General features: G+C 39.8%; 4 protein-coding genes across 5 annotated transcripts in view; 3 read left to right on the plus strand and 1 right to left on the minus strand.

The window, feature by feature from the left end:
• Positions 1–1,177, plus strand: part of LOC135650059 (uncharacterized) — a 1,275-nt gene extending 98 nt beyond the window's left edge. Inside the window, exon 1 of the mRNA XM_065169156.1 lies at positions 1–1,177. This exon is cut by the window's left edge and continues 98 nt beyond it. Coding sequence (XP_065025228.1) covers positions 1–1,177 — 1,177 coding nt within the window.
• A 3,521-nt stretch (positions 1,178–4,698) lies between these two features.
• Positions 4,699–8,508, plus strand: LOC103998050 (uncharacterized). 2 transcript variants are annotated; one of them, XR_010501045.1, is made up of 9 exons: positions 4,699–4,820; positions 4,900–5,040; positions 5,124–5,175; positions 5,257–5,302; positions 6,090–6,153; positions 7,428–7,481; positions 7,554–7,619; positions 8,103–8,181; positions 8,277–8,508. XR_010501045.1 is itself a non-coding variant. In XM_009419425.3 (9 exons), exons 1-9 carry the CDS (start codon positions 4,767–4,769, stop codon positions 8,352–8,354), a joined length of 666 nt encoding a protein of 221 aa, XP_009417700.2. In that variant the 5' UTR covers positions 4,699–4,766; the 3' UTR covers positions 8,355–8,508. The 2 variants fall into 2 exon arrangements, 1 of the variants encoding a protein (XP_009417700.2); XM_009419425.3 differs by having other exon boundaries at positions 6,090–6,185.
• A 1,294-nt stretch (positions 8,509–9,802) lies between these two features.
• Positions 9,803–17,985, plus strand: LOC135649876 (O-fucosyltransferase 35-like). Its single transcript, XM_065168802.1, has 9 exons — positions 9,803–10,536; positions 12,739–12,873; positions 12,962–13,031; positions 13,160–13,230; positions 13,313–13,401; positions 13,512–13,644; positions 13,731–13,963; positions 16,281–16,757; positions 17,381–17,985. The coding sequence occupies exons 1-9, from the start codon at positions 10,015–10,017 to the stop codon at positions 17,610–17,612; spliced, it is 1,962 nt and encodes a 653-aa protein (XP_065024874.1). The 5' UTR covers positions 9,803–10,014; the 3' UTR covers positions 17,613–17,985.
• An 851-nt stretch (positions 17,986–18,836) lies between these two features.
• LOC135648525 (MOB kinase activator-like 1A) lies at positions 18,837–22,700 on the minus strand. Its single transcript, XM_065166285.1, has 7 exons — positions 22,548–22,700; positions 22,258–22,306; positions 20,877–20,985; positions 20,637–20,730; positions 20,356–20,489; positions 20,112–20,275; positions 18,837–19,040 (listed from the first exon to the last, which is right to left on the minus strand). The coding sequence occupies exons 1-7, from the start codon at positions 22,571–22,573 to the stop codon at positions 18,966–18,968; spliced, it is 651 nt and encodes a 216-aa protein (XP_065022357.1). The 5' UTR covers positions 22,574–22,700; the 3' UTR covers positions 18,837–18,965.
• Positions 22,701–24,416: the final 1,716 nt, after the last annotated feature.

A 24,416-nucleotide genomic window follows, 5' to 3' on the forward strand; every position in this document is an offset into this window, starting at 1 on the left:
GAACCGAGAGGCGGAAGATACGGCGAGTCGCCCAGAGCCTGAGGCGCTATCTGCGGACTCGACGAACGCCATGCGAGCCCAGTTGCGCCTTGTTAGTCAACGTCTCGATGAAGTACAACAGGAGGTTCGCAGGTCAAAGGGAGAGCTCGGGGCGGACGGACACCAAGGGTCCCCGTTCGCGCCCGAAATACAAGATCAAGTGATTCCACCACACTTCCGGCTCCCTTCGTTGGACGCCTATGACGGCGCCACTGACCCCGCGGACCACGTAGCCGCCTTTCGCGCCCAAATGGCGCTATACGGGACTTCTGATGCCTTGATGTGCAGGGCGTTCCCAACAACTTTGAGGGGGCCGGCCCGCGCTTGGTACAGCGGCCTGAAGACCGGGACCATCACCTCCTTTGACCAGCTCGCCCGAAACTTCGAGCTCAACTTCCTGGCCTACACTCGACCAAAGCCGTCCGTGGCGATGCTCCTCAGACTCAACCAAAGGGAGGACGAGCCCCTCTCCCATTTTGTGAATCGTTTTACGACGCAAATCCGAGGGCTCTCGGACACTCACCCCTCTCTGTTGATGCAGGCATTCATGATAGGCCTGCGGCCTTCCAGGTTCTTCTGGTCTCTTGTGGAGCGACCCCCCACGACGGTACCCGAGATGCTCCAGCGAGCAAGCCAGTTTATCGTCGCCAAGACGTGGATGGCTGGGAGGCATGACGAGCACAAGAGGGTCAGGTCGGAGCCACCCCGACAGCAGCAACCCGCTGCACCACGGCGCAGGTTGGATCGATCTGACCCGCTGGCGCCAAGGCCCCCTCTCCCCACCTTAGGTTCGTCCCAAATAGAGATATTCCTCCACATAAGGGGGAAGGGACTACTCAAAGATCCCCACCCGATGAGGAGCCCACGAGAACTTGTAGACCGGTCAAAGTACTGTCGTTTCCACCGGCAGAATGGGCATGACACTGAGCAATGTCGTGAGTTGAAAAGACAGATCGAGGAGCTTATTCGTAGAGGGCACCTCGGCCAGTACCTTCGGCAGGAAAAGGAACTTTCGTCGCGCCCGGAAGGTCTCGTCGAACAGCACATCTGGTGGGAGCTCCATGACCGGAAGGATGGCGTACGCCCGAGCTGCCCCGGCTCGGGGGCAATGAGCGTGAATTCCATCGGGATACCGTAACGATCCCGAAGGGAGTCGAGCGACGACTCGCTCACAATTGAGTCGAGGTCGTGTGGCCATATTAGCGATTCAAGGGCTTTGATAGCCCTTTCCTCGGACGACGAGCGAGGACTCGCCGGCAATGCCCTCTCTCCGACAGTACCGGAAGCGGAAGGCGAGGAAGAAAAGGGCAGAGAAAGAGAAGCCATCCTTACCAAGTCTTGGAAAGGAAGGTAGGGCAACCGATGGGTACGAAACAAGGTCGCCCGAAGAGAGGGTTGAGCAAATGTAGGTACCAGGACGTGCAGGAAGCCGACGGTGCGCTATTTATAGGCCACATCCCGCCAAAACGGCGACCCTTCCTCTCCTGAAGTACGCTGCGAAGATGCAAACGTCACTTTGTCGTAAATATAACCTGACGTGGCAACCAACTGTCGCGCGGTGCGAAGTACGGAGGCGCCAATCATATCAGCCTCGAAAGCCAACGACTCCCAAAAGGGACGGCCCCTTGAGCTTCCCCATAAAGAAAACAACCTGGCCGCTTGTGCCCGCCCACGGCTGAGCAATCGGTCACTGACCGAAACAAAGTTGCTCCTCGGCCTCATGTCGCCCGAGACCACCTCCTCGGCGCGGCCTGCCCGCCCAAAACGTGCTCCTTAGCCTCATGTCGCCCGAGTCCACCTCAGCGCGGCCTGCACGCCTAAGTCGTGTCCCTTGGTCATAGACTGTCGAGTCCACCTCAGGGCGGCTTGCCCGCCTGGGTCGTGTCCCTCGACCTTCGCCATATCCTCCCTTAGGGCGGCCTCTCGGCCCGAGCCACGACCCTCGGCCATAGACTGCCCGAGTCCACCTCAGCGCGGCCTGCCCGCCTGAGTCGTGATCCTCGGCCTTTGCCATATCCCTCGGCCGCATGATGCCCGAGACCACGCCTACGCAGCTTGCCCGCCTGCGTCGTGCTCCTCGGCCGCATGATGCCCGAGACCACACCTACGCGGCCTGCCTGCTTGCGTCGTGCTACTCGGTCGCATAATGCCCGAGACCACACCTGCGCGGCCTGCCCGCCTGCGTCATGCTCCTTAGCTCCATGCTTCCCGAGACACACCTGCGTGGCTAGCCCCGCCTGCATCGTGCTCCTCGGCTCCGTGCTTCCCGAGACACCTGCGCGGCCAGCTCGCCTGCGTCGTGCTCCTCGGCTCCATGCCCCCAGGACACACCTGCGCGGCCAGCCCGCCTGCGTCGCGCTCCTCGGCTCCATGCTTCCTGAGATCACACCTGCGCGGTCACTCCGCCTGCGTCGTGCTCCTCGGTTCCATGCTTCCCGAGATCACACCTGTGCGGTCAGCCCGCCTGCGTCGTGCTCCTCGGTTCCATGCTTCCCGAGATCACACCTGTGCGGTCAGCCCGCCTGCGTCGTGCTCCTCGGCTCCATGCTTCCCGAGATCACACCTGTGCGGTCAGCCCACCTGCGTCGTGCTCCTCGGCTCCATGCTTCTCGAGACCACCTCCTCGGCGCAACCTGCCCGCCCGAGACGTGCTCCTCGGCCTCATGTCGTCCGAGACCACCCCCTCGGCGCGGCCTGCCCGCTCGAGACGTGCTCCCCGGGCTCATGTCGCCTAAGACTACCATGCTACCGGAGGATGAAGCCATGCCTCGGACTCCCCCCTATGGCAACAACCGACGCATAGCTTCTTCCGGGGGGGGGGGGGGGGGGGGGGGAATATGATGAGGGTAATAATGGCGACATGACACGCCACGATGTCAGCTATGACTGAACGACACTTTGCCCAAAGAATGCAATAATGTCGACGCGACATGCGCCGACGTCACCCGCTCTCAGACAATGACTTCGTCGTAGTCTGACCCATTATGCTTGACCGAGAAAGAGGACGACGACGACCGAGGCGCGCCCATACCCTGCGACGGTTCGGTCCTTCCCGCCACGCCAACACTAGTGTCAGACGCTACTAGGAGTACGAGCCTGCCCCTGCAAGCGGGCACATCAGGGAATAGTAAACTCCCATATAAATACCCCCCGAGTTCTAAACGATGAAGGGGGGGGGGACAAAAAGGCAGACAAAAAACTCCACTCCACATCATCTAACTTGATCGTCGGAGGGGTCGGGCCGAGTTTCCGACCCGACTTGTGTGCAGGTACCAGGATGGGGTCGCTTCTTCCCGGCGCTGTGGAAAAGCCTTCCTCTCGACACCACGGCCTGACCGGACCACTGTAATCGGCAACCCGGGTGATCTCGAGGGGGGCCGTGCCAGATCCCCGTCATTCGGACCCCAACCAAGCCGTGTCGGCCCCGAAGCCACGACATAAAGTTGTTTGCACTAACAATTATGTTTGTTTGTGACACCAATATATTATTTTATTGAAAATATACTCATCAGTGTATTAGACTAAATTAGGATGTTAAGCATATTTATAATATGTTTTTATAGCTTTGTGCTTTGCAAATCTAACCATTAGATCAAGCTATCGATCAATACATTACTGATGCCGACTCTTAGGATTGCAAGGATTACAACTCTAAAATTGCAACTAACTTTGGTAAGAATAAGATTAATAGCTGACGTATGCGACCGAGTTATATTTGTACTTCATCTTGTTTCTAATATTTTTTACATATTTATATAAAATTAGTTGAGTATCAATAGTATTAGATTATAGAGGTCGATTCGGATCCAATCGAGATTCGTCTTTGGGTCTATCTCAAAGAATTCAGTATTAGGTTTCATATCGTTTTTATTATTACCAGGTTTGAAGAATTTAGTTATTTGTCAAATTTATCGCGCGATAAAAGATTATTGAGTTTAAGGTTATGATTAATATTACGGGCAATTAAGTGCTTCTTCTAGTATTAAATGAGATCATGAAATCTTAGAATTTCGAGAGTCACAAAATAACAAATTTGACGAGTCAACCTATGTTAGCGCCATGTCATCAATCCCTTATCATGTGTTGTCCAAAATGTTGATCGGATGTCAGCCCAATTAGGATCCAAGTATAGGTTAGGATTAATGATATATTTATCATGTATTTGATGAGGTGGGATCGACGATCTTTAACGTCTCATTGTCCCCGTATGATCAATTCAATTATTATATCTGATATATTAAAAATAAAAATAAAAAAATAAACCAATTGATCAGGTTAGTTTTTGGATAGCTCATATGAACCGGTCAAGTTATATAAAACTAATTTGGCCTTATAATATTAACTTTTATTATTTGTTTAACGGAGTATTTACTTCTAAAAAAAATAAATTAAAATTGATAATAACACATGGATTGCCACCAATATATAAATAATGTCGGGCCATATTATCATTTTTATTATTTTTTATACATGTTTTCTTTAATTAGTTTTAATATTTTTTATTGTTATTATATATAAATTGAAACCATTTAATATATTTTAAATATTTTAAATTGACCCACCGGTTTGACTTATTATACGGTGACGATAACTATGAGATAAAATAATATGATTTTTAATAAAAAAATATATATGCCGTTTTGTACCTTTCGGTGAATTGTGGGAACTAACATGTATCATCCCGCTCTTGGCCGCGTCTCGCCCTTCGTCTTCCCATCGCCGGCCCAATGTCCTTCTCGCCACCACTGCGGTGCTTCCGGATCCCGTCACCATTAGTCTCGGTAAAGGTCCCTCCACGGCGGCAGTCTTAGGCCCTCGTCGTCGCTCTCATATATCTGCTAATCGAATCCCTTGGCACAGCGCTGCGTTCGATCGTCGCCGTGGAGCTGTTTTAGGGTTTCGGCCGGCGCCTTAGGTAGAAGGTCGTCCAGTTCTTCTTCTTCTTTGCGGAGAATCGTGACTGCCAATCTGGGCTTCGATAACGAGCCTGGCGATGGAAAGGTTACCGGAAAGCTTTAATACATCGAATTTGGTGGACCTTTAGTTATTTTCAGCGGCTCTTACCCTATTAATCTTTCTTATAGGTGGAGGACGCTCGTGCTGGGGATGTGAAGGAACTGTCTTCTGATATCCGTGGTAATTTTGTCTTGTCACATGATTTGGGAGTCTTATTTCTTCTATTTTGGTTGGAACTTATGATAATATTTTCGTTTTCAGATAGAAAGAACGGGAAGAAATCGTTAAAAGCATTTTCACCAAATGAGTAATTTACTTTTGCACCATCAAAATTTTGAGAAATCGATGGCTTCTAAGCTTCTAATCTTTGTTTTAGTCTTGTAACACGTACAATGGTATGTATAGATTTTATTTTGTTGTTCCTCTTGACAACATTATGTTAGATAGTATTCTGTTAGGATAATGAAATTTCAAGAAGAAAAGGAACAATGTTAAGTGGGAGGCCGGTGGAACATTGGTAGACAATTAATGAGATGATAGTTTATCAATGTGATTTGTTTATGAAAGATCGGTGAAAGATTTTTTTTTTCCTTGACATGACCATATATTAATTACATGTTCATTCTGCATAACTGCTTTTTATTTTTAAAATGAATGTAATTTATCCCTGAGAATCTACTCTACAAGAATTAAGGATGACAATCAGGGAGATATCGTGTGTTTAACTAAAGAACCTACCGGGGAAAATACAGTACATTTCAGGAAAAAAAGTAATGAAAATTCAATTAAAGCTTATTTTAGAGCACAGTTTTCTTGGAGTGGAACCTATGGTTGCTCCCAGACCCCCTTCTCCAAGATGATATTTTTGCTTTTCTTACTATTGGTATGAAACTTCAGAGAAAATTAAGATTGTTTTAACCACAGCATTTCTATACTAGTTTTTTTTTTTTTGACAAAGCACAATTTATCACCTGTTCTTTTGTTGGATGGAAAATTCTGCTTCTGCGAAGTATTTAAAATATATGACTTTCATCTTTCAAATTGTTGATGTAAAAGTTTTCTGTTTTTGTTTGACTATGGTATTTGTTTTGAAGGCTACTGCAGAGGTTAAAGAGATATGGAGTTGCAGGAGTACTGTCCTATGGGCTACTTAATACTGTATACTATTTCACAACATTTTTACTGGTTTGGTGGGTTGAAAGTACCTTTTAATTGCCATAGCTTCCTTTCGATACCCTTAAACAGTTAAAAATGTGCTTGAAATATGTGTTTTGTTGAAAAAGTAATCATGTTTTTTTCCATCTTTCCAAATATAGTAAACTAATTCAACCTGTTTTGGCAGGATATATGCAATCTTTAGCTACGATGACAGCGATTTCGATGACTTGAGTGTCTTTTGAGTAATGAACTTGAGTTTTCCTAGGATTGATAGATTCATACATAGATGTTAGTTAAATAAGATAGCTTGGTATTGTACCTGTATCAATTCAGGAAATCTTCAATCTGCTTGGAAATATCTCTCCTAGTTTGCCATGATGCTTTTCTCAAATGAAAGGCTTGTAAAATAACTGTTGGTTTCTTTAGTTGTCTAGGCGTGAAGTTTTTTTTTTTATCCTCATGAAAAGATTATCAATCAGATTCTGGAAATTGATAGCTCAAACATAGCCTGGAATACTTCTACTGAAGTATTTCCATATTGTAGCAAGAAGTTTTGCCTGCAATAGACTATGTGCTGCAGAAGTGAATTTTCAATGAACTCTACTTTTGAAGTATATTGTGTAATTATGATGTAAAACTCCATATAAAAGGAATTGTGATGCAGCAAACTATAAGTTTTAAGTCATTGTTGGCTGCTCATTGTGCACTTACATTTCTGTACTCTTTAGAAATATTTCAACTATTCGTCATTTTGTCTAATAAGAAGGATCTAGATGCTTTTGTCATAGAATTAATGTACATAATTTCAATCTGCCAACACCCACTTTGTGCTTATGTTTAAGAGAGAACACTAACAGTCGACTTAGGAAATAAAAAATATAGATGTTTTTGTTAGGATTACCAGGTTGCAGAACTAAATTGACTACATCTTTCTTCCGAGGAGGCTTTTCATTCGACTCTCTTTTTGCGTACTTATTTGTCTAGGAACAAGCCCACTTATAGATGGGAACAATTATCGGTATTTTCTGCATATAATCTAATTGTATGAGTTGCTTTTTCTATTACATGAAAGAAGTTTTATTAATTGGTTGATATAAGGGTAGTGACCCTCATATATCCTATAACTTCAGTATGCGTAGCTTCTCCAGAATGAACAGGATCCATGTCCACTCAACAGATGTACCTTTTTTCAAAGAAGTTGCTTCTCTTTATGAGATTTCTATTTGTAGAAGATTTTGGAGGAGCTGACCTACTGGAGTTGCTTCACTTGGTAGGTTTTATATTGCCCCGGCACCTGGAAAAATGGGCTATGCTGCAGCAGTCGAAAGGTGATTAATTATGTTCTTCTGCTTTTGGTGTAAGCATGCTAAAATACTGTTGGCACTATATCCTGAATACAGGTTCCTGAAACTGCTGGCGACGATCTGGGCTGGGAGCCAAGTCACCAAGATTGTACGTGCAGGAGGGTAAGATGATCTTGCCTGAGGTATCCGAAGAACTATCATATCTTTCCAATATAAATGATGGATGTGATAGGTTAACTTGCTTGTTAGACCCTATCTATATGTCCAATAAGAAAAAGACATACTGTTTGGATAATGGTTTGCAATACCGTATCATACCGTTTGATACGAGCGGTATGTATCGATCCGATAGAAGACCGGTATGGGTGATATATTTAGTGTACCATATGTCGGTAGTACAGCTACCATACGGATAGCTGATCGGTATATTGGTACGGTACAATATCGAGAACTTTGGTTTGGATGCATCTTGACTCACTGTAACAAGAAGGGATAATTGAGCATCTAATTTGTTTTGATACTAGTTTATTACAATATTATCTGGATTTCCTGGTCGTCTGCCATGTTTCTAGATCTACTAAAACAATGGCACATGGAGTTAGATTCTTTAAATCATGGACCCAACTTTGTGTTATTTGCTTGCAGGGCTCTTGCATTAGCTCCTTTTGTTGACCGAGGACTATCCTGGTTCACAGTCAAGTTCAAGTTCGAATCAAAGGAACAGGTGAGATGAAGATTCAAACTTAGACGTACGTTCCTCAAGTTCACTCTCTAGTTTTCCGAGACTAATTACTACTGTTCTCCATCCATCCGTTTCAGGCATTTGCAGTAATTGCAGGTTTGTGTTTCGGCCTGGCCCTTGTTCTGTTCTTTGGATTGACCTTGCTTTGGGCATAGCTGCCTTTTCTTCACTTGTTAGAGGCGTTTCAAAAAAATGCAAGAGATTAAGTATTTCTTAATCAGACCCCTGAGACTGAACAATACAAAATTTTTTCATGTTATGGTTGACAAAAATCATATAATTATTTTCAAGATGCTCAAATTCTCTCAATGCCACCTTTCAAGTTTGGTCGTCTTTTGTGTGGCAAGCCTTTGATGTCGGTCTCGGAACATGGTATGTGGAATTAAGGTTTGCTATTTCTCTTGGAATTTTTTCCCTGTAACTAATTAAATATCTTAAGATTGGCTCCTACAGTGAATTGTCCAAGTCATTAATTGTACTAGAGACCAAAGTCCAAACGCTGCAATTCTCAGAAGCCATCAAAATGAAGCAGAAGCCACATTCCGAATCATTTAAATGTGCTACGTGGTGCAAGGTTATGATGCTTTGTCTTAAAGCTAATTGCAGTTTCAACGAAAACCTATTGTTGACTTTATGTACTCGGTAGGATTTGACAGATTAGGATCGACCAAGAATTCTCAGTGGTCGCGTAGTGAAGCGGAGGCCTCTTTTTGAAATATTTAATTCCTTGACACTGAAATTAATTTTCCAGTTATTCAACATCTTCGCAGTGCAAGGTTATGTTCTGTAGGCTGATTGCAGTCTCTCGACCAGAAGGCACAGCCAGCGAAGGTTGGATAGGTAAATAAATATATGACAAGTTTTGGTAAATTTAAAAAAATTATCATATTTTTATTCACTTTCTCTGTAGTGAACATTCACTAGAGGACAACTGAGAGACATTCAATGTTTTTTTTTTTTTTTATATATATATTTTCACCAAAATCTAGTGATATATATATATTTATAAAATAATCAAATCTTAGCTTTTAAGATTTTGTTTCTTCTGTTTTCTCTATATTAGGATTTATTGTTTTCTAAGAACATTAGTTCTATGAATCTAATAAATACATGTCATTGGTTTGATATTGGTGTATCAGTCTCACTTGTCAAATGTTTTTAGAGTATAAATAAAATCTCAATTATAAATCTAACAGATAATATTTTTAAAAAAATAAACTCTAACATAGAAGAAGGGGGAAAAAAAAGGTATATAGTGGAAAGGAAAAGAAAGAAAAAAAATATTATACGAGACATGTGGTTTGACTGAGTAGGATACCACTTCGACCATTGACCATCGGTCCAACCACCAACCCACTCGGTTTCAATAACCGCCGCTCATTTCTTATTCAACTGTCCACTAATTGGAATTTACCGACAATTTTAATTACCCACAACCTCATGATTCAGTAATAGAATGAGATGGTGCAGCAAATCAAATTCGGGTAATTATCTTCTAAAACTGGCGTGAGATCATTAAAGGTATTGAAACCAACCGATGAGGGCATTTCCGTCACGAAAAAGTATGGAGTGGCAACGCTCGTTATTCTCCCGACTGTTGTGTCCGATTCCGACCTCCTCCGGCCCCTCAACACTTTCCATAAAGGTTGCCGGTGCATTCCCGGAAACGAGCTCCGCGTGCCCCATTCATGGCGATCCGATTCTTCCCCAGCCTCTAAACTAGAAAGATAACTGTAAACCCTATTTCCGAACCCCAATCGACAATCCTATCTCTCGAAAATCGCTTTTGTGTTGTCTCGTCTCGGCTCTTCTCTCATGGGGTACCAACCTCACTTCCACCACCTCCACCACCACCACAACGGCGGCAACAACAATCACGGCGATGGCGCCTCCCACAACCACCATCACCAAGTCGTCAACAGCCCCCGCTACACCGGATCCATGACTCGGCGGACTCACTCCTTCAAGCGCACCACCGGAAGCGGCGAGATCGAATTCCAGATCAACTCCCCAAGGACGGCGTCCGCCGAAAACCCCGGGAGTCCCTTGGGGGAGGCAGCGGAGTCTCCGGTTGCGGCGGCCGCGGCGGCGGCGGGAGAGAAATTGCATGGCGGTGGGGTCGCCGTTCACCACCAGAACCTGCGGTTCCGGCTCGGTGTACCCATTCTGGGAAAGAAGCAGCTGGGCGCAACGGAGACGGGCTTGCGGGTCAGGAAGAAGGTCGCGAATTTCTTGTTCTTTGCTTTTTGTAGTCTTTGCATGGTGCTTGGGGCCGTGAAGATCTTCGCAGGCGGGTGGTTTTGGCTGCAAACAGCTGAGAAAGAAAGGAATTATCAGGTGATCTTCCACTCTTTACCATTTCAACGAGACTATTGTGGTTCTGGCAGCAAATCTTTTCTCTTCGTGACCTAATCATTAATGTCTTTGTTAATGCCGGTATAGCTTAAAGGATGTATCCTTCGATAACCGTATCCAAGCATTTGATGAAGCTTCTTTTTTTCTTTTTCTTCTTTTTCCTCTATGAACGATCTTGGATGCAAATTCAGATTCTTATGTGCTGTTCTGATAGTCTACCATCATATTAGCTTAAAAGTTGATTGTTTTTATGTAGCCTTCTATATAAAACAGGAGTAATTCTAGCATTGCTATTTATTATCTGTTTAGGAAATTATTTACTTAATATAGGTTGGCTTTTGTTCTATTGAAATTTACTGTGTACAAAGAATGGTTGTTGCAGCGACAGTAGCTATTGATTCTTCAGTTGATTTGACAGATCTGGAAAATGATGCAACATATGATGTATTAACTTTTAATCCTTGGATCAGCGACTCAACTACTTTCATCGAGTCAGTACACTTCTTTCATATATCAGGTTGGAATTGGTTAAAATCTATGCTTAATGCAAGGAATGTCCAAAGTAAATGACCGAGACAAGACATTCAATCAACCTGAAGAAGTAGGTTTCTAGGGTTGTGCTTGGTGTACTCCTTGAGAGTAATTTAGACCACCCTTTGAACATGGGCTTTCAGGATTACCATCCTCCAAGATACAGCATGCCTGCTTGTACTCTGGTGGTTCTGCTACCTCAGCATGGACTCAAGATATTATCATCTCAGACCATATAGAAAGAAAGCACCAAAGAGAGCAATGACCGGGGATTAAAAAGCAGAGGTAGTTAAAAAGACTTGGAGAACTTCCCACTGAAAACTGCAAAATGTTATTTAACCCAATTAATGAGATGAAAGCACCAGTTAGATTGCAAATTTGAATGTTTGAAGTAAATATTACTTCAAATATTAATGCTCCTGTCAAATTTCTTAATCTCAAATAGTTGTTATAGAATAAAAATCATAAGGATTGAGGTATATCTAAAGGGTTTCTTTAGATAAAACAGAAAAAACAGAAAAAAAAATCATAAAAAACATAGCCCGTGAACTCCAGCATGCAGCCACACCCTCAGCTGGGTCCGATTGTCATGTGTGTATCCAAAGGGTTTCCTCCTATTATTACTCAAGCTCACTAGAGTCATGTCCCAGACTCTTAGCTGTAAGCAGCTATACAGTATCTTCCCTTTCTCAGACTATAAAGTGAGATAGTTAAGGCCAACTGAAGGTCACTTAGTTTGCCTCCAACATCTTACCAAAAAGGTGACCATGGTACATGTCACAAATGCACATATGCCAAACACCACTTTTAACCTATAAAACACCACAATATCTATACTAGAATACAAGATCTATCATTATCCAAGGATTTTTAATTAATTACTTGTGGTTAGAAACTCATTGTTGCTCTTGATCTAAAGGACTTCTTTCATTGGGTCTTGGTTTTTGTTTGATTTTTGGAAAGCCTCAGAAGAAAAGTTCAGAAAAGCTATGAAAACTGAAATTCTAGGAACAGTTCCTAACATCAAAAGGTAATAATAGAACAAATGGCATAATTAGTTCAGCTTGTTCAGTCACAATTCTCAATGAACTCACTGGTGTTTAAAATCCTAATGCCTATAAATAGCAGCATTGCACTAATCTGCTTGAATCAGAGTACTTACTCTTTTGTGTTTGTATTTTTGAAGCAGGTCAGGAGAAACTTGAACTTCTGCTAGTTGACATAACCATCCCAAACTGGCCAATGCTTCAACTTTGACTGATAATTTGAAATGTTTGAACCAATTACGAGAACCATGATTGGAATTTTAACAACTTGGAAATCCATGAGAGCCAATGCATCTCATTTCTTTCACTCTGAGAGTCCCTGTTTAAATTATTGATATTGTAATGTATGTCAAATTCCCCAGATCATGTTTTGAACCATGAAGAGCTTACCATCTGATAGCATAGTTGTGATCTTGTCAGTTGTCATAATTATTGTAGTTTTTGTGACCTCTGTTAATCCATACATGTGGATTGTTGTTCTTGCTACTTCAATTTTTATATATCATTGATTCTCTCTGTACTTAAAGTTGCAATGAGAAGTTACTGAAACAATATGCTGAGAGTAAACAAATATATGGTACTTATAATTAAGTCTTATGATTACTAGGATCTCTCTGGCACTCAATCTGCTAGTTCAGAAGTTCAGATAACTAATACCCACAGGTATAGGGATGCAAGTGATAGTGAGCGAACACTGATGACTATCACATCAAGCAGCGGTTCCAGTGAAAATAGTGCAGTGGCAAGTTGCATTTCACACCAGTTCATCTTCTGTACTTTGCCTAATAGGCTATAAGTTAGTTAACCGTAAATTGTTTCCCTGTACACAGTACTCAGGTATATGGGCCAAGCCAAACAGTGAAAACTTCAGCCAGTGTATTGACCATACAAAAAAGAAGAGTAAGCTTAATTTTTTTTATTTATATGTTGGCCTAATATATTGATGAATGTCTGTTTTGTTCACTTACATTTTTCTGTGATTTTATTTTCTCATCAATGAGTTATTAAAAGTTGTAATTGCTTCGCAGAGATGGATGCGAAAATAAATGGCTACATTCTAATAAATGCAAATGGAGGTTTGAATCAGATGAGATTTGGGGTCTGATTACATCTCTACCAGTTCAATTGGACTTGTGAAAGGCCATGCAGCCAAACTTATGTGTTTGTTTTCTAGAATGCAGATCTGTGATATGGTTGCTGTTGCAAAGATTGTGAAGGCGGCACTTGTTCTTCCTTCGCTTGACCATAACTCCTACTGGGCAGATGATAGGTATTTCATTGTTATTATTACTGGTTGATGCTGCTGGTAAATATTTTAGCAATCGCTTTCAGTGTTTTCACTGTACATTAAGTCTCATAATTTGCTTCTTTAATTTCTAGTGGTTTCAAGGATCTTTTTGATTGGAAGCATTTCATTGAGACCCTCAAGGATGAAGTGCATATAGTTGAAACATTATCAGCTTCCTATGCAAAGATTGAACCATTTATGAAAACTCCAATATCTTGGTCCAAGGTTGCATTGGTTCTTGAGCAAGAAAAATCATTATTATTTCATCACATGGAAAACATAACTGGATTATTTTACTTATATTTCTGCAGGTCAATTACTATAAATCAGAGATTCTCCCACTTCTGAAACGACACAAAGTTATATATTTCACTCATACAGATTCTCGACTTGCAAATAATGGACTTCCAAGCTCTATCCAAAAATTGAGATGTCGTGTCAACTACAGAGCACTCAAATATTCATCCACAATTGAGGAACTTGGAGCCACCTTAATTTCGAGAATGCGCAAAGGTGGAAGTCCATATCTTGCTCTCCATTTAAGGCAAGTTTTTTACCATTTCTAATGACATGAATTTAGCAATTTTGGGTAAGCAGAAGTTTCAGTTCTCTTTCTTGCAATATACATGAAGGTTTCTCTCCGTTTCTTGACAACCTTAACAAATCTTCCTAATTCCACGATGCAAGAACATAGGATCCATATGGGAGGATACTTCCACATTTTGCACTGATCTTCTTCACTCTTTCTTAATCCTTGTTCTTCTGTATATACATTGCTTTTTGAAATTCTGATTCAGTTTAATTTTCTAGTCTTCAGTGACTGCTTCTAATGACCAGTGGGTTTTTATCTTCTTTTTCTTTTTTAGTCATATCCATTCCCATGCAAAATTTGTATATTGAACTGAACTGTATCATATGCATACTTGATGCCAGAATAGTTATTAAATATCTTCTTATTTGTTAAAACTTCTTTTTTTTTTTCCTATTTTCAATGAATTTCTGAGTTAATTTGGAAGATTCTAAATGTATGCTCTTTAAACAATAGGCCACGTAAAGAAAATCAAACTATTATGATATTAAATGCTATTTAATTAGATTAGGTGCTGTTGGTTATGTACATTAGTATATTGATCATATTTAAGAAACCATACATGTGGAAACACTATCATTCTTCTATGTTTTGGTGGGAATATTTTTCTAGCAATTGAAAGTGTATATAAAATAAAAGGCTTAATCATATTCTAATCTGATTGTGAGCAAAGTTTTTAATATGACCTGATGTACCAATTTACCGTGTGTCGTTATGCCAGTATGTATATAAAATAAAGGTTATTGGCTGGTGGAGGCCCTAAATTGGGGGATAAGTCCTGACTAGATGTATCATCCGGTTTACTCTGGTCCGCATACCTGTAGGCTGTTACACCGGTAAATACTGCTTGTATCAAACTGGTGCCCGGGTAGAATTGCAAACCTTGGTTGTGAGAAATCACGAGTACAAAAATTTCTCAGTTTTTATTCATGAAACATTCGCTTTTGGTTTAGCCTACTTTAATTTTATATGTTCATAGTTCAACATTCAACACTAACACACCTATGATCCTTCTGTGGAGGAGAAGAGCTGCTGTTACTCACCTAAGTTCCTTCTCAAAGAGAAAAACTGCCATTTCTTACATAGCATAATGTCATGGGAAGGCTGCAAAAGCAAAATGTAAGCTTGGAATCACTAATGATTTAGCATCAAGTTTTTGCTGGTTTTGTGCTAACTGTAGTCGATGTATTTCTCCTGTTTCTAAACATGAGCTACGCATGTTCCAAATGCCTACTGTCTATGTAATATGGATGTGGTCTCAACATAAAACACGTACGGTGTGAACATGAACTATGTGGGCACTATATAAAAAATATTCTAATTACTCTTCTTTGAACTTTGCTTTAGTGGCCCAATTTCAGTGCCACATAGGTGTTTATCCGGTTAATATTTTCATCATATCATAAACATGAAATATCAAGAGTTTTTTATGGTATTTTTTAAAGTGTTATGGGCAGAGGAACTGTATTTTGTATGGTAGGTGAGATGCCAAGTTGATGAGTGTTCTGGATTATTCAACAGGTGGTGAAATGAAATAGACTCTGCCAAAAATGAGTAAGTAGTAATGCTTTCAAATTGCAGTATACTTTGAGTGAGTATATTGCTCATCAATCTGAATGCAGCTTTATGCACCCTCATGCAGTTGTTGTTGAAGTTACACAAGGTCAACACAATCTTCTCAGTCATTTTACACAATCTATATATACTTCTGTCTGTGCTTTGTCCTTGACCTGTGTAACCAACCTAAGAGGCTTTTTGTGCTTATCATTTCTCATCCTTGTGTATTATGGACTTTGTCAGAATTTCACTGTAATTGGTGCTATCCTTTTTGCTTCTTGCGATAAGCTCATTCATATGTAATCTTACATTCATCCTTCACAGTTTTTGATTCACTAATATTGTTTTACAAATTCTTCTGGTCAACAGTTGTGTTCTACTTCCAAGGACTAAGTAATTTGGAGATATAAGTAGCTCTCTAGTGTACTTATTGGAACATTTGAGATTCTTGCCACTACGTTCTAAATCGAGTAAAAGGAATCCAGTTTGGCTACCTAATTATTCTGCAGATTATTTAGCTGCTCTGTCCGTGCATTGAGCTTTCTTCCTGTAAAATGTTATTCAGGGGACATCATCTGCTGATGTGAACTGTCTGTATTGTAGCATCTGTGAAAGTCCAAATAGATGTGAATGGAGAATTTAGTAAATCCTCTGCATGAATGTGAGCCTAGTTGTTTCCTCGAATTTTGATGCGAGTCTCTTTAATCTTTGGCAGATATGAAAAGGACATGTTGGCATTTACTGGTTGCAGTCACAATTTGACTCTTCAAGAAGGGGATGAACTTCGACAAATGCGTTATGGAGTAAGCCATTGGAAAGAGAAGGAGATCAATGGAACTGAGAAACGGAAGCTGGGTGGCTGCCCTTTGACGCCAAGGGAGACTGCCCTATTCCTCAAAGCTTTAGGATTCCCATCAAACACAAGAATATATTTGGTTGCTGGTGAAGCTTATGGAAATGGCAGTATGCAGTATTTGATAGATGACTTCCCAAATATTTTCTCCCATGCAACATTATCGTCAGAAGAAGAACTTAGGCCATTAAGGAATCACCAAAACATGCTTGCTGGATTGGACTATGTTGTTGCTCTTGAGAGTGATGTTTTCCTTTACACCTATGATGGAAACATGGCTAAGGCTGTTCAGGGTCATAGGCGTTTTGAGAACTTCAGAAAAACCATCAGCCCAGACAGGTAATAGATACATCATCCTCAATTTACATTTTAGATATTCTATTGCAACCAACTTACTAGCAAATTGGATGAGCAACAGAGTTGGTGGTAATTTGATCAGTGTGCTTTTTGGAGGAGTGCATGTTTTGAACCAAAATTTAAAAATTTTGTGTTTATGCAATTCCTGAATTACGAAGATCTGCATATAACATAAACAATGGATTTCTTTAGATTATTTTTCATGATGTTTGTATGGCAGGATGTCATCTACATTTTATGGTTTACCTTACATTAATGTTACAAAGTTCTCTTTCTCAAACAGTAGAGTTGTTTCACGTTCTGCATGTACAAGGAATTTGCCACATGCTGGCCTTTCACATTTATAATTTCACTCTGTTCATTCTCAGGATCCTATTATCCTGTTTTTTGATATGATCAAGACACCATTATATTTTAATGCCTTTTTGAAATGATCATGATACCATTATATTTTTAATTTATTTTCATTTCACTTGTTGAACATAATCATAGGTATCATTTATCTTTATGATCACATATCTGCTCTTTCTCTTATCTTTTTTTATCATCCCGTCAGTTTTTCTGATATATAGGTTGCCTATTTAAAATCGGTATATGTATCACAGGTTGAACTTTATACAACTTGTCGACGAGTTTGATGAAGGGAATATTTCTTGGAAAAAATTCAGTTCAAAGGTGAGAAAACTACACGAGGACCAAACTGGAGGTCCATATATGAGGGAGCCCGGGGAAATTCCAAAGTTGGAAGAGTGCTTCTACGCTAACCCTCTACCAGGCTGCATATGCGAAAAGCACCAGAGGGGTGAACAAGACCTGGGATTCCAGGCACATCTGTAAGGCCGAGGAGATCCTGCTTCCTAAGATCAGATCAAGCGTAGGGGAATCGTCTTAAAGCGGTTGCAGTTGCTGAGCTCTTGTTTCCGAAGAAAGCCAAGCTCATTCTGGTGACGACGGAACAGCAATGCATCATCAAATGAATTTCTATATCGAAGTTACAGCCCTGAATAAAAGGAAGAATTACAGAAGAGTTATAATCAGAAGGTATAATGAAGGTAATGAAGCATTAGGAGCGAGTATTTACGCAGAGATGGGCCACAACATATTCTTGTCATTATTGTTATTATTCTTTTTAGTTTGTTACATAAGCAAAAGGCAAACCGGCACATGCTTACATATAAAAAAAAAATAAATAAATCAAATTAAATTTCCACTTTTGAAATTTGTTCCAATAGTTTGGTTTTCCTCTTCCTTTCATCTAAAATTTAATTTGTGGAGCAAAAACTTCGATTTATGGTTCCTACAACTTAGAATAGCTGTTGTTATTCACAGGTTGTGCTCACTGAAGAGACATGCCAATGCTCCTTTTTCATTCAGTTATGGTACATTTATTCTCTCCATGGATGAGTTACTCGTTTGGAAAAGAAATGGGTGATTCCCCTGAAAAATCCCTATTTATTTTTCACCTGCATGGTATTATTCCTCAGTTCACTCTGTATAATATATAATAACAAAGTTTTATATTTCTTATTTTCATGTATTTATTTATTTTTATTCAATAGATCTTGCCTAACCTGTGATTTTAAACCGGCGCAAAGTAATATTATATTTTATATGTTAGTAAACAAACAATTTAAAATTTAAAAAAATAAAAATAAAAAAAATGTATGATTCATCAAATAAAATATTATTAGCATATTTTAAATACTAAACAATAAATTATAAAATACATTAATAAAATGTTAGTTATCGATAAACATAATGTCATATTTCAAGTGCCAAAATAACTTCAAAATATCAAAAATATTAAATGACACAAAAATATTTATAAAAAGTTCACAATCCACAATATCTAGGTTAAATTGTTTTCATAGTCTCTTAAAACTATTGATTTTGCTTTGTGCACCGCAATGATGGCATTACTCTCGCATCAAACAACATGAGAAAGTTCACATCCACTCTTTCTGGAAGTGAATTGCATTTGGTAGAAGACAACATTTGAAGACTACCGAGAAATTTTTCTTCTTTTTGTCCACGACATCATCGACATGAAAAAAAATTCACTATTCCAGGAAGAAGAGAAGAGGAGAAATTTTTTTTCCCCTCACCACAAAATCATCCACGTGAAGAAGAATTACTATCCGATCCGAGGAAGAAGAGAAAAGAAGAAATGACTTCAGGTTATTTATATTCTCAATGTGCTTGGATAATGGATTCAATTAGATCTCGCAGAGGGGCGAGCTCTCCCTCATCAATCAGGTGAAATTCCTGCATAAAAAGACAAATAAAATGCAAGAAATTAGAGCATTTGCAATTTTCAACTCATGGATATTTGTGTGCATACTGCAACCAAGTATTGTTTCTGTGGTTGATCAACTTTTAGAGGAACCTTCTCTTCCAGCAATTAAGATTTAGTTGTTATGGTATCGACTTGATTCATACATTAACACTTCTTACGAGTCGGCCATAGTAATTTTTGTCATTGAGATTAGAAGCAGATACACGAGGCCAAAGTCAGCGGTTAAGTTGTCTGACTAAACCATAATGATGTGGCATAACCACTAAAGGTTCTTTTTCATTAAACAAGAAATTGTCCATGGTTTCATAGATTGAACCAAAAGCTAATGCATTAGTACTGTTTTGTTACACTGTAACACATAATTAGTATTTTCATATTCTTACTACTATCAATCTGATACACAATTATTTATCTTCATTCATTCATTCAGATTCTCAATAGAAAGAGACCCTTTTTTTTTAACATTAGTAAATAAAGGATTCAGATAAGGAAACATTCTGAAAACAGTTAGTAGTGGCATTAGAGTAGCGTAATCACTAAATCGAGAATGCGGATACTAAGGAATGAGAATGTAGGGAATTGATATGCTGAAATCTTTTAAACATGCATATTAGTTCCAACCACAATATCGTAATACATTGTTGCAAGGCAGATAAATATCCCGCCTTGGAGCCTTTCCAATTTTATAATCATTGATGAAGATAATGTTGATATCATACATGAATGCATGCTTGTATTGAATTGAATGTTACAAATTGAGGAAAAAAAAAGAAGACAAATTCATATCTATCACAGGAACTAATGACCAAAAAAGTTTTGATGGATTCTATGGATAATAAATTGAAAAAAAAAAAGACAAATTCATATCTATCATAGGAACTAATGACCAAACAATTTTTGATGGTTTCTGTGAATAAAAAGTACCAAACACAAAATAAGATCAGAAAAAGATATATTCAGGACAATCGATCCTCATATTTAGATTTTTTCACAAGTACTTTTGGGACTAATTTTCAATATGATCAAGACAAGGAACTTACACATGTGAATAAGGTGAAGTGCTTGAAGCAGGTGTTGAGATGAGCTTCTTCCTTGAGACTCACGATTCTTTGGAAATGTGAATGATATATATGAGCATATACCCGAAAGAGACGCTTAAAAATTGTTTTTACAACCTCACGGAAGTTGGGAGGAAATGGTACTCCTGAAGTGCAGCCAGTGTTGGTTAGAAGTGAAAAACAGTGAAAAGAAAAGCAATTTACATCCGAAGAGCATATACATTACCAAGCCTTTGGGGAAATATGGATTCATTATCTAGCTGTGCTTCAATCCAGTCCATCAAATAATCAACATATTTTGGTGCAGAAACCTCAATTGGCTTTCTGATTTGAACTCCATCAGCCCACCTGTACTCAAACCTGCCGAGAATAAACAATCAGCAGATTGAACTGTGGGAAAAATGGACATTTGACGATATCAACTTCTATTTTTGTTTGCACATCCAAAGAAGAATGCAACATAGGATGAGAAAGAGAGTTGATCAAGATTTATAAACAGAAGAATACTTTGGTCCTGCTGACATTGTTGGGCAGCTGGTTGGAGTACAAAATTCAGCAAGAGTGCCGTACAATATATTTACTTGATTGAAGAAGTCAACAGCTGAAAGAAAAACGATTTCAGGGTATCAGAGTTATGAATCTAGAAGAGCAGCAATAGAAAAAGGTTCGAAGAAATAATTGGTTTGGAACATCTAATGGTCTAGTAGCAGTATGCACTGGCCGACAGCATTTAGAGTCCGAACTTACTATTGACAGCAAGCCATTCATTGATGTCTTCTCCAGGCGGCAACCGAACAGCCTCCCTTAGGTTCCCACTCCCCAGAGTAGCATCAATGTGTCTTTTGAGTTGTGCACCCTATTTGGAAACATAAGAAGAAACTCAGAAGAATTTGGAAAAATTCTATACGAACGAGTCAGCAATATGTAACTTTGAATGCACCGATGCCAAAGAATAATTATGTGCTTATCATTCAGTCATATAAGAGTTTAGATCATCAACAAACAAATATTTGAAAAATAAAAATAAAAATGAGTCAACTATTGAAGGTTTTCTTTTTTTCAGTACATGATATTAAGTAGAACAAAAAACCTTTTCAGCTTTGCAAGCAAGATTTTCCGTTCTCACCAAAGTGAGACAGCCTTCACACCGACGGAGATAAACTCTACAACAAATAGATGTGCCAATTCTTAGGTAGCGCTGGCAGCAGAGAACTACCGGACGTCATCTAAGGAGTTGTTCTTCGTCTTGGGAGGAGATATTTAAGATGTGGATATTGTTTGGAGTCATCAGTACGATAACTAGCCATCAAACAAATCGACTGCAACGGGATATTTCGGTGAAGAAAGCAACAAAGAAAACACAAAACTCTAGTAGGACATTACGGAGCAATTCGATGTCTAAGCACTTGATTAGAAGATATAAATTATGTCCAAAGAGTTTCTTGGCCTATACTTTTTTTGACACCTAAAACATTAGGTCTGTAAATTGATAAAATTATTAGCAAGCTGAAATGGACCATCAAGAATATGAAAAGGATAAAAACATTCTACGGATAGAATGGCACGTTCTCGGTTTTAGTTGGAGTTTCAGTTTCATAAATTTCAAATAAATTACATGAGAAAAAAAAATTAGGAGGTTGATAAAAAACACAACTAAGAAAAGATGCACAATGCAGAGCATCTGAACCGCACACCGACCGGTACTCTTTGTTGCTTTGGATAATCCCTGAATCATCAAATTGACTTTAGTCTGAACTTAACACCACAAGCACTAGGAAGATACATATACGTTAGAACATGTATACACTAAATGGTATCATCCTGTACAAATTGAGACAGCCAACGATGTCCAAGGATCGGATCACCGGAGAAGGGGATTTGATGTGAAGCACAAGAAATGAATTAAAAGATTATGCGAACATTCTCTAGATTTCCGGGTTGTGCTTTTACTCGCACCTATCAAGTAAATGAGGGCAGTTCAGCCCCTGAGAAAACAATTCTACATATCAAGAACTTTTACGTGATTTCCTTTGTTAAAGATGAGACATGGCACCTAACATCAATCCTATGATGTGGGGTGGCACGCTGCGATCAAAATGTTAATCATCAAAACAGAAGATTTTATTACCTTATTTCCAGATGGAGCATTCTTTTTAGGCCGAAATGTCTTCTGATTCCTGCTCAAATAATCTCCAATTATATATACATAATAACCACAACAGAAGTAATCGAAAGGAACAAAAACCATATCAGCCTTGTACACAATAAAAAAAAAATTACCAACTTGACAATCCATTGTCGGCCAATCCTCCAAGAACAGAGATTCATTCCCATTGAGAATGACTATGAACGCATGAACACGGAGAACAACAAATGGGAAGGGAAGAGAAAAGAAAGGATGACGGACGATCGACGCACCTGTTTCCGAGGCCGAAAAGACTCATCTTTGAGAAATTTGGTTGCTGCTGCTGCTGCTGGGGCTGCTCCTCCTCCTCTTCTTCTTCTTCTTCTTCTTCTTCTTCTTCTTCTTCTTCTCACCTCCTCCTCCTCCTCCCTCTCTGGAACATCCAAGTATTGTTTTGAGGAGAGAAAGAGATGAGAGATGACAGTCTGGCGACGAGCTGACGTCCCGCCAACTCGGCCTCTCCTCCCCCCACGACCTGCTGCTACAGGCTGCTGCGTGCTATAATTACGCGACGCCAAACAACTCGTCTCGTCCCGAGCGCGGCTCCGTTCCCAGCTGACGTGCCCGCATCTGGTTGTCGCCACAGAACGCAGCACTTGTTCCTCTGCCAGCCGGGATTTCACGTACCAAAATGGATCTTGCTCAGCTGTATCCCACAATGCCAGGACGGGCGGCCGAGACCTCCTCCCTAAACTTCTCCCCAGCAGATAGCCATCTCACAGCTGTAACCTGCGCAGGTTGGGTTTGCGACACAGATGGGTTGTTTCTGGGATGCAGATTCATATTTTCGTTCGTAGATATGATCATCGCATTTATGGATCGTATTTTCTTATTTCACCTTCCCCCCCTTTATTCCTCTTGTTTGTAGAATCTACTCGTGGATATCTATCGTCTTTGTTCCATGTGATTTGGTTAGGGTGGCGAATCTGACGAGTTCTCCGTTCGTCCGTCCGACAAATGTAGCCCGGCCGAGTTGGCGAAAGCGAGATTTGCATCGGTGGATGGAGTGGATCTATCATCCATCGACCGTACCTTCCTACAAGTCGTATGCCCAAAGCCTTTGCAAACCCACGTTGACTTTGGTCTGGTCGTCCCCTTCGAATGATGAATCAAAAACAAATGCTATCTTAAAAGGTTCTCATGCACAAGTTTGACATTCCCAGTTTGGCCCAACCAAATTTGATAGCCTCAGTTGCATATCAATGTTGTTCTTAGATTTATGTTTTAATCATCAAATAAAAAACCCTACGATTGGGAAATGCAATTAGTAAGATTAACCAAGGAGACTATTTGCTATAGGTTATCTTACACATTTGATGCTTTAGAAGAAGACGAGCCTCTTGTTCATCAAACATTGGAAGACATAAATAAAATATGTTCTTCGAGATTTAGATGTTTTTATCCTATTGATGCAACTTAATCAACAAGACATGTTTATAAGCTTGGTATGATCTACTAAAGACGAAGCTAATAGCATAGAAAAATGACTCCAATCATTCTAAAACAATTAACAAAGTTTTTACCAGTTAAGCTAGTCGATATCTTCTCGAAAAAACGAACTTATATAATTAAAAGAATGTGAATATGTGTATCCAAACTTTTCAAATATGGAAAAGGATGTTAGTAATACTCGAATATTCGCATCGAATACTAGCTTGGCTGATAAAGATTTTTGATAGTTTATCGTAAAAAATTTGATCTTATTATTTCTACTTTTTTAGGTCTATATTTCTACTATTCCCTGCTTGAACATCAAGGTAAAATTTTACGAGGATCTCTTTTTGACATATGACTTGCTATCTTTTAAATTACTTGTTGTACCACAATGTGTCAAAAAGAAAAGCTCCTTCAAAGTCACACATGGATGGATATATGCTACATTCATTGCTTCACCATACTATCTCAATAGATTTTGCTTCCTCATCTTTGTTTTCTTTCTAACATAAAATAACATAAAACTAAAACATGTTTTTTTTTTTTTTTTTTTTAAATTTTAGATCTACAAATTTAAATCATTATAGATATCAAATTAACGTGACAAAAACAACAAACTTAGTGATAAAAAAAATTATGATTAAAAATATAATTTAACTTAAAATAAG

The sequence above is a fragment of the Musa acuminata genome, chromosome BXJ3-9, assembly GCF_036884655.1.
Source record: "Musa acuminata AAA Group cultivar baxijiao chromosome BXJ3-9, Cavendish_Baxijiao_AAA, whole genome shotgun sequence".
NCBI classification, from domain to species: domain Eukaryota; kingdom Viridiplantae; phylum Streptophyta; class Magnoliopsida; order Zingiberales; family Musaceae; genus Musa; species Musa acuminata.

Bases quoted from the DNA above. Each gene is read 5' to 3' on its own strand.
- LOC103998050 (XM_009419425.3), top strand. From the start codon at position 4,767: ATGTCCTTCTCGCCACCACTGCGGTGCTTCCGGATCCCGTCACCATTA. The intron at 6,186-7,427 runs GTGGGTTGAAAG...TTCACTTGGTAG, and splicing joins ACAACATTTTTACTGGTTTG to GTTTTATATTGCCCCGGCAC. The intron at 8,182-8,276 runs GTGAGATGAAGA...CATCCGTTTCAG, and splicing joins AGTTCGAATCAAAGGAACAG to GCATTTGCAGTAATTGCAGG.
- LOC135649876 (XM_065168802.1), top strand. From the start codon at position 10,015: ATGGGGTACCAACCTCACTTCCACCACCTCCACCACCACCACAACGGC. The intron at 12,874-12,961 runs GCAAGTTGCATT...CCCTGTACACAG, and splicing joins CCAGTGAAAATAGTGCAGTG to TACTCAGGTATATGGGCCAA. The intron at 16,758-17,380 runs GTAATAGATACA...TATGTATCACAG, and splicing joins AAAACCATCAGCCCAGACAG to GTTGAACTTTATACAACTTG.
- LOC135648525 (XM_065166285.1), bottom strand. From the start codon at position 22,573: ATGAGTCTTTTCGGCCTCGGAAACAG. The intron at 22,307-22,547 runs GTGCGTCGATCG...TTATTTGAGCAG, and splicing joins CTTTTCGGCCTCGGAAACAG to GAATCAGAAGACATTTCGGC. The intron at 20,731-20,876 runs GTAAGTTCGGAC...TTTTTCTTTCAG, and splicing joins TGAATGGCTTGCTGTCAATA to CTGTTGACTTCTTCAATCAA.